This window comes from Haemaphysalis longicornis, unplaced genomic scaffold (genome assembly GCF_048455015.1).
Source record: "Haemaphysalis longicornis isolate Haplotype H1 unplaced genomic scaffold, Haemaphysalis longicornis Haplotype H1 scaffold_6, whole genome shotgun sequence".
NCBI classification, from domain to species: domain Eukaryota; kingdom Metazoa; phylum Arthropoda; class Arachnida; order Ixodida; family Ixodidae; genus Haemaphysalis; species Haemaphysalis longicornis.
This window is the reverse complement of record NW_027526407.1, coordinates 33,209,854-33,225,601: the sequence shown is the minus strand read 5'-3', so window position 1 is coordinate 33,225,601 and position 15,748 is coordinate 33,209,854. Positions and strand designations below refer to the sequence as shown.

General features: G+C 48.4%; 1 protein-coding gene across 9 annotated transcripts in view; it reads left to right on the top strand.

Annotated features, from left to right (window-relative positions):
* The window catches only part of Acc (acetyl-CoA carboxylase), a 135,562-nt gene that overhangs the window by 48,017 nt on the left and 71,797 nt on the right, over positions 1–15,748 (top strand). For 5 of the 9 annotated variants that reach the window (XM_077673972.1, XM_077673971.1, XM_077673973.1 and 2 more), the window contains exon 2: positions 14,280–14,475. In XM_077673972.1, the coding sequence (XP_077530098.1) occupies positions 14,280–14,475 (196 nt within the window). Of the gene's footprint in view, positions 1–7,177; positions 7,309–7,351; positions 7,668–7,706; positions 7,987–8,090; positions 8,883–14,279; positions 14,476–15,748 lie in introns of those variants that run through there. The other 4 variants (XM_077673980.1, XM_077673977.1, XM_077673978.1 and 1 more) reach the window with 4 other exon arrangements.

Genomic DNA, 15,748 nt, shown 5'->3' with positions numbered 1-15,748 from the left:
GCCAACCAAGACTACGGGGTCAGAGGGTTTGGAGCGCACGCGCACACTTTCCATAGCCGCGTCCAGAAATGCATTCGCATTTACGACGACGACGACGACGAAGGCAGAACTACGAGGTGCGAGCGCACGTGCGACGACGACGACGACGGCGAAAGAAATGCATTCGCATTTACGACGACGACGACGACGAAGGCAGAAATACGAGGCGCGAGCGCATGTGCGCGCGCTCACGTGCGCTCGCGCTGGAGGAATGCAGGCGCACGCCGGCCAACGGAGCAAGACAACCCCCGGCTAATAAATGCATTCGCATTTAAAAGTAAATCGAACGTTCACGTGTGAGTAACGATGAAGCAAAAGGGAGAGACGAGCTAGTTGGTGAACATCCATGAGTGAAACTTAAGCGCAAACAGACACAGGGACGAGAAAGCGCTGGTGTCGTTTCCCTCTCTCGTCCCTGTGTCCGTTTGCGTTTAAGTTTCACTCATGGAGTAACGCTGCAGGCCGGTAATAGCTATGGCCCAATTTTCCAGCCAAAAAAAAAAATTATTTGCGTGGCCGCGAGCTCATTGTCAGCCGTGCCAAAGCTCTAAAGAGTGAACCGCATAAAGTGAACCGCGTAACCACCCACACGCTGCGCGCGCCGCGGCCGGCGGCGGCAACATGGCGTCGGCTTCGGCACCGAAGTGGTGTCGCGAGCTCGAGCGACCGCTTCTAAGCGCTCTCTAAAATGCCGCTCAAGGCACGAACGAAGTTGCTTGTGCGGTAAAGGAGCTTATAATGTGGGTGAAAACGGTACTATAAAACACCATCCGCGCCGCTAGTGAAAGCGCCCATTCAATATCTGCTGGGGTGGTAAGCCTAAACATCCCCGGCGGAGCCAGCCGATTGTCTCGAGCGCTTCGAAACCGCCGCCATGAGCCGCGCGCCTTCCCATTGGCGCAAGTCGCCAGGCTCCTCCCACTGCCGCGCGCGACGCGCGTCAAAATCTATCCAAGGCAGATGCTGCCGCGGGCGCGGAATCGTCGACGCGGGCGTCGAAAAAACGCACGCGCAACGCCGACGCTCGCGAATCGCGTGAAAAAACGCTCCATGCGGTTCGGCCTTGAAACATATACCCACGACGCCCAGATTCCCTTGAAGTCAGAGGGCTCTTTCGAAGACTCAGGCAGACCTAAGGGACTGAGTCCCGTCTGGGGAGGACAGAAATTCTATGCCTCTTATACCTAGACACCCAGACAGACAGATGCAAGCCCAGGCGAAAAAAAAAAAACAATTGGAGGCCCAATTTGACCTTCCGAATACACAATCGGGCCAAATCGAACCATTTGCATTTTCAAATGGTTCCACTTGAACCAATTGTGTTTTCGGCAGGTCCAAATGGTCCTCCATTTGTTCTTTTAAATGGTTCAATTTGGCCCAATTGTGTATTCGGCAAGTCCAAATGGCCTCCAATTGTTTTTTTTTTTTATCTGGGTGAGGTCACGACAGCAACAGCCGCCGCCCCAACCGCAGATCAACTCATCTGCCGTTCAACGCACCAGTCACGCGCACATACGATAAGAAACAGCTAATTTTAAACCACGACTGGTATAATGATGATTGAAAGATACCGCCGATTGACCAACACGCTTTCTGTTGTGGAGAACAGGAGTAGCTTTCCGGCAATGCTAGAAACTTTCCCGCTGTACTCGTTAAACCTTGCCGGGACCCAACGAACTAATGGACGCCAGCCATATGTAGCATGCGGGTTGTTCCTCCATCAAGGTAGCATGGTAAGAAATGCATCGCACAACACTTCGCCAATTTTCTGCAGTTAAACTGAAAGATCGCCACCTGTAGAGTCACGATTATGATGATGATGATGGTGATGATGATGATGATGATTGCTATTGGTTTCCCCTTTGTAGCAGCGTGATGACGTGTCATCTTTCCGAAAATGACTAATATACCTATGTTTTATACGCTTGGTTTAATACTAGCGCTGCTTAGGGCAGGCACAAAAAACTTATTAGGCACAAAATACTTTTTTCTTCCTGTTACAGGTGGTAACTGTCCTAGGCAATATTCCACTCTCTGCTTTTCGTCCACCAGCATTCTAATCTTCTTTTCGTCGCCTCGACAGCCTTGAAGTAATCTTCCTCTGTGCTACCTTTAAATCCTAGGGCTTCTGGAAGCCCAATATTTCACTCGTGTAGATTTGGATGGATATCCTCGCCTTCTAACACTTTGTGCCGCATAGTTTCTGTTTCTTTTCCGCAGGCCCCATCATTTTGGGAATACTTCCCCACAAATCTCTTAGTTCACGCTCTCTGATGGGCCCCTTCTCTGGTGGTCGATGTCTGAACTAGGCGTGAGCCGGAAATCTGCGGTGTTCCTGCGTTTTGTAGCGCCATTGTCACTGGTATTTCAAGAACTTCGCCGCCCAACGATGCGAGCAGGACTTAGTACCAATGATTGTCTTGCAATCTATTCGCATAGCGGAATGTATCTTCAATAAAGAATTATGCTTACCGGCTAGTTTCAGAGCGTTCGTCCACGAACTTTCCGCCGTTCCCGCGTTCCCGCCGTACCTTGTCAGTGCGGCGGCGTGCAAAGACTGCGTGATACAACACGTGGCCGTCCAGCAAGTGTCGGACGCCCTCGAGCTTCAACAAGTGTCACCCCCACCCGGGGGTAAGGCATGAGTAGGTGACGGAAGTCGAGTGACCGGCTGACACGACGTGAGGCCGCGTCGCGTTTGCAGGACAAATAAAGATGTTTTCTCTCTATCTCTCTCTTTTGGCCAGTTATAGAACAGTGCATTAAACGTGGAAGCAGTCGGTCATAAGACTGAAACGGAAATACATTCATGTGGATACCGTCAGATAAATTACCGTGGAAGTTGCATCAAGCAGAGTACGATGATACGGCGTCAAACGTTGACGCTATTCCGGGAAGATTGGCAACAATGCCAGTGACCGAATGCGAAATGCGTATATATATATGCAGCTGGACCGTTAGATCCCCATGCTGGAAATCACTGTGCCAGCTGTTCGACGAGCAACGTTTCGCGCATTGCCATGCGAGAAACTTCGGGCGAGCCTTTCAGGCTGTCAGCCTCGTCAAATATAAGCTGAGTGGTTGTACCTCGCGATAGTAAAGCTGTGGGAGTATTTAGAAGCACGCGCTACTCGCCAAAGAAATACCGGACACACGAGCATGACGAGGTGACTAATACCCGTGCTACACGAGCGTTTCGAAGACCTTTCAGTCGAATGTCATTTTTGTTATCAATTTGATCGCCAATAACTGTTTTTTTTTTTTTTTGCTCGTTCTAACTTTAAATTTTTTGTCAATAACGAAACAGGACAGCAGTGGCGACACCCAAACATGGCGGGCGAACGCGGAAACTATGCCTTTGAGAATTGTCGTGTAGATCGGCGGAACTACTTTCAGTTCGATGGCATTTGAAATTTCGAGGATCATTTGGCTGAAATGTCCCTTCAAAGGCTCGTGTAGCACAGGCATAAGTAGCCGAAATATATTGAACAGCACTTGGTTGAATCTGTTGATTGCCAGTAATGAGGGGCTGATTGAATGAACAGAGAATGGAAAACCAGAACTCTAGACCGCAAGGAAACCATACGGGAAGTGGTGTGTCTTTACGGTGAAAATAACCATTTTCGAGGTGTTAGAAAGCAAGTGGAGAAAAACACGCACCCAGGGTGGCGATCGGAATACGCATCAGATGCGGAGGGGGTGGGGAAGGAGGGCGATAGGGCGTAGTTTGCGCCACTTTCTGGGTTATTCATGTTAATGTAACTGTACACTACGCTTGTGGGTGGTAGAAAGTGCCGCTCCGACAACACGGGGAAGACGGAAACATACTCTCTAACCTCCTGCAGTTTCCGCCGATGTCTCAGGAGGGCATCTGTGCAGGTAAAACCCACATCCAAATCAGCTTTCCCAGGTGATCGTCGAAGTAAACGCAATATTGAAATAATCAAATGATTCAGAGCAACGAACATTCCCTCTTGATTAAGCATCCCTGCTAAACTGTGTGTTCTCACGGCGTTTTCACTCCGCCGGAAAAATTTCCTTTTAAAAGCTTGCAATTATCTGTATAAAATGCCTTGCAGCTAGGTAACGACCGTTCTTTTGTTAAAAAAAAGCACTGATTTCTCCGGATTAGTATTATAGTAGGTGGTGGTGGTAAACTTTATTCACAAAGGTAGATGAGGAGGGGGTGGAGTCAAGGGTGGAATCCTATTTCCAGGACTCCAGTGGCGAAAGCCCCTAGCTTGGCTCTTTCCAGCAGTTTTCGCTGACTGGAGAGGTCCGAGCTGGACAGTGCCTCTTCCCAGGACTCTATTGATGTATTGCAGTTGTTCTGTTGCCATATGGTCGGGCAGTTCCATATAGTGTGGAAGAGGTCTGCCTTCTGATGGCATTTCTGGCATCCTTCGTTATACTTATCCGGAAACATGAGCGCTAAAAAATTAATCTAGACTTATGTGGGTAGGTATTTGTCTGAATTTTCCTAAGATTTCTGGCCTCCTCTGCGTCTAGTAGAAGATGAGGTGTCAGCATTGTTTTTCTGGTTAGTCGGCATAACCGGAGTCGGTCGGTAGCCGCACTGTATGGAGGAAGGGCGTATGAAAGCTCAGACTCCCCGCGGTCCATGATTTGCCTCGCGAGGGAGTCCGCTTTTTCATTTCCTTCCAGTCCAGTACTTCTATTTCTATAGTAAACAAACAAACGTACCAATAATCGGTATGCGGTCAGTCCCGGGGACTTGCATGGTGAATGATGATGACGATGATGGTGATGATTATGATGATGGTGATGGTGTTGGTGGGGATGATGATGCCCTCAAATTTTTTTGTACGTACCCACCAGGGGGCATTGGCCAGGGCTAACTCGATTGCGTAAGTACACGAGGACCTCAAAATACTAATTTATTTCCGGAAAGACAGAGTCCGTAAAATGAAACGCCGTTATGAACAAAACCCGATTCATCCATTATTAGCACCCTTCAGCAATTCAAACGACTTGAAGCGGAAAGAAATCTTGAATACATTTATATATAATGTCTGTCCGCCAACCACGCAGTCCGAATGGGCGTTTTTTTTTTCTTTCTTCTTCGTAAACGAATCGAGCTGTGATGGAACTTTCTGTAGAATCACGGGGGGCAACCCTATCAGTTGACGTGGTGTTCGGTTCCACCCGACACCGAGACCTCTGACCTCTGAACGCTTACGTCAGATATATATATATATATATATATATATATATATATATATATATATATATACCTTGTGGTTCAGAAAAAGATAACATCGCTATCGCGGGCACATCATGACGAGAGGGGGAAAAAAACACGAGAACGTCTTACAAACCAGTTTCAGCGGCGATTACACTTGCCCCTACGTCTCGTCGAATGTCCTCGCGCTACTCAGTCCCGCGCACACAACGAAGCCCTTCTTCCCTCTCTCTCTCTCTCTCTCTCTCTCTCTCTCTCTCTTCGGTGGCTGCGCAGCGGAAAGAAATTAAGCGCCACTTTTCACTCGGTTTTTCGACGGGCAACTCCGCCCTCCGCCGCTGGCCCCGCTGGCAGTCGATCATCTGTGACGTCACGGGACGCGAGGGGATTTTAAAAGTGCGCGCCATTGTCCGGAGCTGACCGTGGAGAACTGACGTCATATTCCGCGCGCGGTGACGTCAAGCCTGTCCCTATGTTCTTTCTCTGGGCCTCCCCTATTACAGCTTGCGGCGTCAGCTATGTAAATTTATGAGCTGATGCCCTCTGTAGTGCGCCTGCCCTCTACGGTGAATTCATAAATACTGGAGTGATATGCTTACGTCGTCGCTTTTTTTTAGTGAGCTGCCACATAGCCGCTGGCTCTTCCTAGAATATATTTATGCCTTAGGTTTTTTTCTTGTCAAACAGCTCACACACACACACACACACACACACACACACACACACACACACACACACACATATATATATATATATATATATATATATATATATATATATATATATATATATTATATATATATATATATATATATATATATATATATATATATATATATATATATATATATTATGGGCTTTTTTTTATGAATACAGAAAGGAATATAGATCTCTGAAGGCAGTAGCTAACCACTTTTCGAAAAGTTAGAAACAATGCGGGAACACAATTATCTCCGGGGATAATGCGGAGGTTAAGGGTTCGGTACTCACCCTGGGTCGGGTTATTCACCCCTTATTTTAACTTGTGAAAAAAAGAAAAAACAAGCATATACCTTAATTCAAACAGCAGTCGGACTACCTCCCCTGGCTGTCTGTAGCATGGTAGAGTGCTAGCTTTCCTTTTTTTATATTATAAAGCTGGTCAATATTTTCTTGGAATAGCGGGGTTGCATTTTCACATAGCCACAGTTTTTCTGCACGCGACATTGCTAAGAGTGGCAATGGCCGAACGGGGACATTCCTCCCCATTTCGTGCTTATTGCCTGCAGAATAAGCAACAAAAAAGAACCGGTGTTGGCGGGCACGAGAGAACGCACCTGGAACCAGCTGGTTGTTTTGACGCAGAAAAAAATAAAGGGACCAGGGAAAAATAAACAGTGGACGAAGCCAAGGCCGAAAAAAGCACAACTTGCTCACACAAGAAGAAATAACAAGCGCACTCAGATGTACGCGATTATAACGCACGAGTTGGTACGGAGGGAAGTAGGAGTCATCGGAACACCCTCCTGTTAAACCGGAAAAGCAGGCCCTGGAAATATGGAAATATTTTCGCCTTTCGCGTTCCTCGTTTTATGTCATGACGTCGCACAAGTGTTCCTTACCCGTAAAGCTCGGTAGTTTAACATTGAAACGCTGTGTTTCCTTATTTGCCCTTTTTCATTTTCTCTCAAAGGAAGTACGCGTTCGACTGCATTGGAGGATGAGCTGATTGTTTTTGAAACAGGATCTGCGAGCGTTACTTCAACCGCTGGAAATGCTCGCAGCTGCTTGCCAGTGTATCATTTCCTTTTTCTTTTGTGTTTTATAGCGGGGCATTATTCGCGTCTAGAACCGCTTCCGTTGGACTGCACGATTGCCAGGAAGCTGAAAGTGACACGAACTGTTGCTCTACATCGCTAGAGAAGCCTTCCCGCTAGCTGGAAACCTAAATACACCGACCGCCCCGTTTAGGCAGATTCAAAAAACCCGCCTTTAGACCAGCTCCGTTGTTCCGGTTTTCCCAAGTAATGCCTGCGGCCAGAAGCCTCAAAACACGTGTCTAGCGCGACGTTGAGCGGCGCTGTCGAGTAAGTAACGTTTGCGTCCGTTTCTTTTCCGTGATTCGGTTTGTTTAGCTCAAGTCTCTTGGCTCGCGTCAAGCCGTCCTTTTTTCCGTTCGGCGTAGCTCGGCGAAGCTCATTATGACGTTCCAGAGATCATCGCACAGTTAGTGTTCGTCATTGCGTTTTCCGTGTTGCGCGGCCGCCGCCCGGTGCTCGTACGATCCGTAATAGCGCAAGGCCTTTTCCATGCGAGCAACCCCCCCTACAGCACTCACGCCATATCGTACGATGCGTCGTGACGATATCGGTTGCTCGCCGCGAGGGATTCGTTCGAAGCTTGGACACGGCGTCTTGGAATGTTCCGCCACATTCGCCGAGTACGGGTAAATACACGTAGTTGGCTCTTCGACTGACCCTTCTCGTAGGTTCATTTCCATATTCAGCGCCATGCCCGCGAGCTAAGAGCCGTCGTCTGCAAGCTCTTCCCGGTCGTGGTTTAGCAGACGACGTGCGCTGCGCAGACGATTGGTCGCGCTGAATGAATGAACACTGTGCTCGGATAAGCGTGCGATCAGTGACCTCCGGCCGATCCCTGCGTGTCCGTGCTTCTTCCTATCGGCTCCCTGCGTTATCAGCCGACGCCCAACGCGATTTCAGCAGCATCGGATCGCCACCATGCCTTCGCGGCCGCCGCCTGCTCGGGTATGTTACGTCTGCTACGAGTTGCGTCTGCTCCCGTGTCGCGGAGCGGCGGCGATGCGCTAGGCCTAACCAGCCAGTTTCCTCATTTTTCTGTCGTCTGCCCGCTTGTACGCCGCGCTGTTTTCTGCCCACGTATTTGCCGCATGCTGAGACCGCTCTTCTGCGGGTCAGGCGGTGTGATTAAAGAGTGTGTTCTGGCGAGCAGTTTGTCGTTGTGTCGCGGTAATTGTGAGAAGGTTGCGAGGTGCAGTGTGTCGTTTTCGTGTTTTCCTTCTTTCGCGACGCTTCGCTGCATTTTTGACCTGCGTGCGCGGTAGAAGGTGGCGAGAGAAATAAAGCGCAAGATAAGAATTGAACAGAAGTGGCGGCCCGGGCAGGCCTCTGCGAGGAAAGTAAAGCCAACAAAGGGCGGCGAAAAACGCCAAGGCGTGTGGGATCTTTTCTTCCCCTTCGAGGCCGGCGGCTATTCGTGCGGTTTTTCCGTGTTTTGTCCTTGAATTGTGCTTCCCCAGCGTCGCGTTAACGTCATAGGCGAATATCTCTTCTCACAGCCTCTTGCCCCGCGATTTTCTTGTCTTTTTTTCCTTGGTTTCGTCTCCGCTCGCGCAAACTTGTCCGAGGGGGAAGTCTTGGTTTTTTGTTTTCTTTTTGAACGGCCAAGGATGGCCCCCTCTCGCAGTGACGATTTGCCGAGCGTTTCAATAGCGGCGGGGGGAAAAAAGCAAGAGCGAAACGAAATTCGTCGCCGCTGACGGACGTCGTCAACGAAACGACGTACGCGCACTTGGGCGCATGTGCCGGCCGGTGAATCGCGCTTGACCGATTCGAGAAGTTACGCGGATCTGCCTGCACTCTAACGCCAAAGATGCTTTCGCGACTTCTTCAGAAGTTGTCAAGTAAGTGTCTGCGCCGGCTGCGAATTGCGATTCTCTACTGATCGACGGTCACATGTGCGCGCCTGTCAAGCTTTAGCGACGTTGCAGCGATCACGCGGTGGACATGACAGGACCAGCAGGTGCTCGCGTTGATGTCGAAGCGATTGACATCGGAGTCAGTAAAGCTTGCGGGCAGTGTTGTCAGTGCCTCGGCGTCTATGGGGAACGCTTTGACTACGCAGGCCGAGATCATGCGTATGTGCTTGTCGCATTGCCTGTCGGGGTATGGTCTTTAACACAGTTCGAGGCTTCACAAACGATATTGACGTTTCTCATCTGTGCGATGTACTGGCGCTGTGATGCTGCTGACGTCAACGCTACCAGGCAGGCTGTTTTTTTTTTAGTTCTGTTGGTTGAATGGGAACTCTTAATTCATTCATTGTGCTTGGGGAGATACGGCCTGTGTTGTTCTAGCGATCTACATCATATATCGTACGTGTTAACTGTTTTGGATTGCATGTTGTTGCAGTCCCGTTGACATATTGCCCTTTAAGAGATTAATTTAGTGCAGGCAGGTCTATATGGGGCTGTCATCTCACATGGAAGCAGTTTGAAGGTAGTGGTGTGTTTTCCAAGTTCTGCTAGTTCCACAAACATCGGTTCCTAGCCAGCGTTTGGTTTGCTCAAAAGGGGTCTATACCATTCCACTGGAAACCTTGTACTCGGCCTCCCCTTAAGCGCTAACAAGAAGAAAAGACAGCACTTACACAAGTGTCAAGCACTCTTTGCTGCAGTGCTTTGGATACATTTTGTTCTGCTCGCTTCGTCGAAACATCATGGTGAATCTGCATACAATTAGAACAATGGAGACACGACAAAGGAAACCCAGCACAGCACCCAACTGGCATCTTTTTTAAACCTGCCGTGCAAACGCATTTTTAACGCCAAAATTTACAGCTCGGAGGAAAACTTTTTGTAAAAAGCATTTCTGTAATTTTAAAGAGATCTTCAAAGATGGCTGCTGCTTTTTTTAAAACGCATTCAATAGCTGCGAAACAAGCGTCTTAAAATAGCGAGCCTTGGTTTTCGATCAAAAGTGAACGGTCTATGATAACTGCACAGCAGGCAGGCATGTGGGTGGTTTTTCTCATTTTAGTGCTTGTTTCTTTGAGCTTGGATTTTTTGCTGCTTGCAGGTGACTCCGTAGCCAATACTGTTATGCAGCTTATCTAGGAGAGAATCCAACCTCCTTGGTGTGTAACTGTAACGGTGTAACTGCAAGCTGTGAGTGAGGCCAAGCTTTTGATCGCTTTGCTTCCTTGTTTGGCTTAGGGGAGCAAAATGGAGCTTTCAAATGAAAAGTCAAATCCCCTCCGTCTAGCGGCCACGATGCATGCGAAGAGCTAATGGGGAAGTGCCAAAGTCAAAGCCGCTGCAGTCAAAGTGAGGCATCAATGATCAAAGTGGAAACTGGCTGCGAGTCAGTCCAAACTCAGACGACAGCAAACAAATCCTCACAAGAAAGCTAAACCCCCCTCTCCTCCTCCCGCCCCATCATCATCATCATCACCAGCCTATCTACGCCCACTGCAGGCTAAAGGCCTCTCTTATGGATCTCCATTTACCCCGGTCCTGTGCTAACTGCAACCAATTTATCCCTCCAAACTTCTTGATCTCATCTGCCAATGTAACCTTCTGCTGCCCTCTGCCACGCTTGCCTTCTCTAGGAATCCACTCTGTTACCCTTAATGACCAACCGTTATCTTGCCTTTGCACTACATGCCCTGCCCCTGTCCATTTCTTCTTCCTAATTTCTACAAATATGTCCTCAACACGCGTTTGTTCCCTGACACACACCGCTCTCTTCTTGTCCCTTAATGTTACACCTATCATTTTCCACTCCATTGCCCGCTGAGTCCTCCTCAATTGAAGTTGAACCCTCTTAGTGAGCCCCCAAGTTTCTGCCTTGTAGGTGAGTACCTATAAGATGCAGCTGCCATACTCTGTCTTCTTCAGGGACAAGGGTAGGCTGCCATTCATTATCTGAGAATGTCTGCTGTATGCACTCCACCCCATTCTTATCCTTCTAATTACCTCTGCCTCATGATTGGGTTCCAACGTCACTACTTGGCCTAAGTAGATACATTTGCTGACCACTTTCACCGCCCCATCCATCTTTGGTGTTTAAAGGGAAATGTTCAAAAATCCAAGCTGCTTTGACCATGTCAGAATGGAGCAGTCAGATAGATGTTGGCTTCATAACACGAGGGACCCAGGTTTGATTCCAACCAAGGGTTAGCGTTTCTTCTTGTTTCACCATCATCATCATGTGCAGTCACAATATGTAAAGTTGACTTTCCTGCAGTGCATTTTAGGTAACAACACTGCCATCAGTGAAACCAAGAAATTGATTCATTGATGTAGGGTTCAACGTGCCGACGCAATGCAGGCGATGAGGCGCGCCGTAGTGGAGGTCTCCGGAATAATTTTGACCATCTGGGGATCCTTAACGAGCGCTGAAATCCCGTACACAAGGCGTTGTTGCTTTTCGCCTCCATCAGAAAAGCGGCCGCCATAGCCAGGTATCGATCCCGTGTACTTGTGCTCAGCAGCGCAATGCCTAAGCCACTGAGCCACCACGGCGGGTTGAAACCAAGAAAGCTTCGCTTTATAAAAGGGTGGGAAGCATCGAGAAAGGAGTGGGCGTACTTGTGCCATATTGTCGGGTTCACACTCAAGCTATGCTGTGCGTGTTTTCTTTTCCACTGTTCTCATCATGAAACACTCTCGAGGACAGTGGACTCCTTTCTGGAGCACATGCCGTGGTGCAGCATCTGAGAAGCTTGGAATGTCACCAGCCGTGCGAGGTTTCGCTTGCAGTCATTTGAGCACGCAAATCTTCAAGCGACCACTTGTCGCCCAGAACGCCACGTACTACGGCATATAAAACTACTAACTTCCCGCTTATAACACAGAGATAAGTTTACAGTGGGGCATCCTCAGATGCTTCTATTGACAGAGATCGTATGTGATGGAGTAGCATTTTCAATTTCCCGTAATGTGGTAGAACTGCTGACATGAGTCGTGTATTCAGATTTTAGTGGAAGCTGAAAAGGTGGGTGGGAGCTAGCACCACGTCCTATCCAGAGCATTGGTTGCATCCTGTCTAGTTTCTGCATCTTCCAGTTGTACTGATTATTTTTTTCATTTCCTTTGCCTCTAGGGAAGGAAAGTCCTTGTTTTTTTTGAGCACTTCTGTATTCCACCACGATGAACACATACCAACTAGCCCAACTTTCCGTTCTTCTGAAGGAAAGTCAAAGGCCCTTATTAAACACAAAGCCCCTTAACCCTGCGACACTTTTTCAATTTCTTTTGAAATCCTAAATGCTTGTACAACGTAGTCACCCAACACACGCAGTACTTAGATTAGGGGGTTGCAAAGTACCTCTGCCAAGAATTACTGCTCTATGCCCATCAGATAACTTGTAAACTCGCTCAAAAGATTCTTCTCTCTTTCCTGGTGTTGACATTCTTTGACGGCTCGAATTACGTCACTGAGGCCATGTAGCGGCTGTTGACCGGCTTTCCTTCAGTTGCAGCTATGAACGATTTTCGCTAGCTTCATTAAAAAAAAAAGCCACAAAAACAAAGCAGAAATGGAAGGCGTATCTAGTGCGACGAGCAAATCACGCAGTGCTGCTCCGTGCTGGCGATAACCTTAGCTTTCGCAGTGGTTCCAGACGCGAATGAAAGAGTGAAAGCGCCTATCGAAAGTGTTGCAGGGTCCCTTTAAAAGAAACGTGGTTAAAATGCAGAGCTTTCTCCCATACAACCAGAGTCATCGTCCAGAATCCAAACTGCTTTGACTGTGTCAGACTAGGTGCAATCAGATTGAAGTCGGCTTCATGACGTGAGGGACCCGGGTTCGGTTCTACAGCAGGAAGCATTTTAAATGCAGAGCATTTCTTTAACTCACGATGTCAGCCGGCGTTGTCGGCGTGCCTCGGCGTCCGCAACAGTCGTTCCAGGTGCGCCCTCTCCCCCACTCCTCCTCTCCCGCATCACGCTACCCTCCTCGCTCTCAACAACAGGTCCGCACCCCTCCCCCTACACTATATAAAAAAATAATACTTACCGGCGCCTGGTTTCGATCCCACGACCCTGCGGGCGGAACGCAAGGTACATGGTGCTCTACCCACTGCGCCACAAAGCCGACACAGAATGGAAGGCTACGAATGCGCCTTATATCCTTGACTCATTGACTCATTCAAACTACGTCAAAAAGCTGCTGATACAACGCATTCACTACCACCAACTCCCCAAACACTAAACGTTAACGCAATACACCCACCCCCTATGCGACGCATTTACTCGAGTCCCCCTCGCGGGGAGATGGGCCCTTTTTTCTTTGAGGCGCTTTATGTGCCTTGGCTTATCATCATCATCATCTTGCGAAACCCAAGTTTTAAAGTTGGCTTTCCCATAGTGTGTTGGCGCAACAAACATTGCCATCAGTGAGGCATAGAAGGCTCCGGTTTAATAATACGGGTACTTTACGCAAAGCTTCAATTTTGCACGTGCAGTCTTGGCACACTTTTTGGTCTACCTGTGAACAAATTTGAGAGGTGCTCTCGAGTCTCTGCCCTGCATAAGAGAGAGGTGGATTATAATTCACGTTGTTTAGCCACTCCTTGCTAATCGAAAGTGCAAAGCACCAGAGTTGTTCAGCACAAATAAACATTGCATTTTATTGCAACCTTTGCTGGGAGTGACCCCTAAGGCTACAAAACCACTCCGGTTTTACAAAATGATGCACAGTAGTTTGGTGCTATTCCTTAATTCATAGTGAAAGTAACACGTGAGAAGAAACTGATATCACATTAATTTTAATCCTTGCCCCCTGGCGTTGAAGCCTGATCAGGTACCTTGATGGGAGGGTGGAATCTTGGGTGAGTCGGTGATACATTGTCTACGGGACTCTACAGCCCAATAGACAGAAGGAAGGCTGCAACAAGACTTAGACCTTCAGTCCTTCATGCTGTGCAGTCACAGAGGGGGGCCCTCACACCATGAAACTTGTGTTCCTTCAGTGGATACTGGAATGTCTGGGTTAGTTGACTATAAGATACACCGTATCATTTCTCTGCACTTTCGTAGATTGAAAGTGTATGGTAGATAAGTAGACCTTAGAATCACCCACCAGTTGTCGCCATTGGGGAACGGAACTATGATTTGTTTCCACAAGAGAGATCTCTGCTTTTTGTGCTGGCAAATAGCAAATTGACAGATGCGGGTTTTTATGACCACTCCTGTTATCTGTCGTCATATTCTACATTCTGTAATCATGCCACTTCTTCTGCGGAAAGGAGTCAAACCCTGATTGTCTTCCCTCTCTGTTCCTGTGCATGATGGCAGGTCCCCCAGAGGCCCCATCCGAGATGAATGGCGCTTCGGAGTCCCAGGGGCGCACTGACCTGCAGCGGCTGGAGTCCCTAGCAGCCCACAACGGTGTCAACACCTCGCCCGTGCGCATCGTCGTTGAGCCCTGCTGGGACGACGAGACACCGTCTAGTGGCCTCCCCAACGGTGCGCCAAACTCCAACGGTCTCGGGTGAGCACTCATTTCATACTGTGATTGCCTGGAGATCCTTCTGGATCAACGGGAAAAGGTGCCTTGAAGTTTGAACAGCAGGGGGGACAAGTGTGTGCCTTTGGGGCAGCCACTTATGAGCGCTCGTTCTGTATTGTGGATGCCCAGAGATCGTTCTGGGCCAGTGAGAAGGTGTGCCCTGATGTTTGAACGTGTGACAGTGGTACCCTTTGGGGTAGCCACTGAATGCCTGAAGATCATCTGGATCATCGAAAAGGTGTGCCTTGAAGTTTAAGCAATAAGGGAGCAGTATTAGCCCTTGCAGCAGCCACTGACTGCCTGAAGATCCTTCTGGGTCACCGGGACGGTGTGCCTCGAAGTTTGAACAGTAGGAGGGACAAGTGGGAGCCTTTGGGGCAGCCTTCGATGTTGCCCTCACTCTCAGCCTTTTGTAGTGTATCTCTTGCATCAATTAAATTTCTTGTAAGAATATGTTTGTCACAGGAGTGCAAAGTGTTGGTTGGTATCAGGCATTTCGAGGAAAAGGAGTCAAGTTTAACTAGACAAATAGAAGACCCAGTCAAAAGACGGCGCACTCTGGAAGGAGCATGGGAAAGTGTTATGTTCTGTTCATTTCTTGTACGGTGCTAGTGCTTTTTCCTAGTGTGTAGAACTTCCCCTCGCCAACAAGTTTTCACCTCCAGCTTTTTGTTTGGCAGGTTTGGGCTATAGCAGTGAACTGCTTCAATGCTTCTCCAAAGCAAACCTCCGGTTTGCGGCAACACGGGCTGTATTCTAAAACAATACCATGCCTTGCACTTTAGTATTGCGATATTGTGGTCAAGTTGTTTATGTAAAGCTCGGACTTTGCTGCTTGTTAGAATAGCCATGTTTGTAGTGCAAATTTTTGAAATCTTAACGGCCTGGCTGGCAAACCCTTATGTTTCACTCAGCGGGGCTCATTTCCGATACCCGTCTGGGGATGGGTTTTCATGATTAGAACTAGTTATTCCTTGCATGCAGCACTGCCACTAACTTCAGTAATTCCTAGCGCTTGAACTACAGTAATTGTTCCACATTGAGGTGTTGACATTCTCATTCGGCCAAAGCACTGCGATCAAGTTAGACGGAATTTGTCTGCATGTATTCAAAGCAGCGGGCTGAGAAGTATAAGTAGGGCTTGTTGAAGGCAGCAGCAATCTGGTTGTACACCACCGTCATACAATCGTGGCTCTCTTGTTAGTCAAAACACTCGAGTCCTAACACCGCACTTCTCTGTCCACATTTGCAGTGT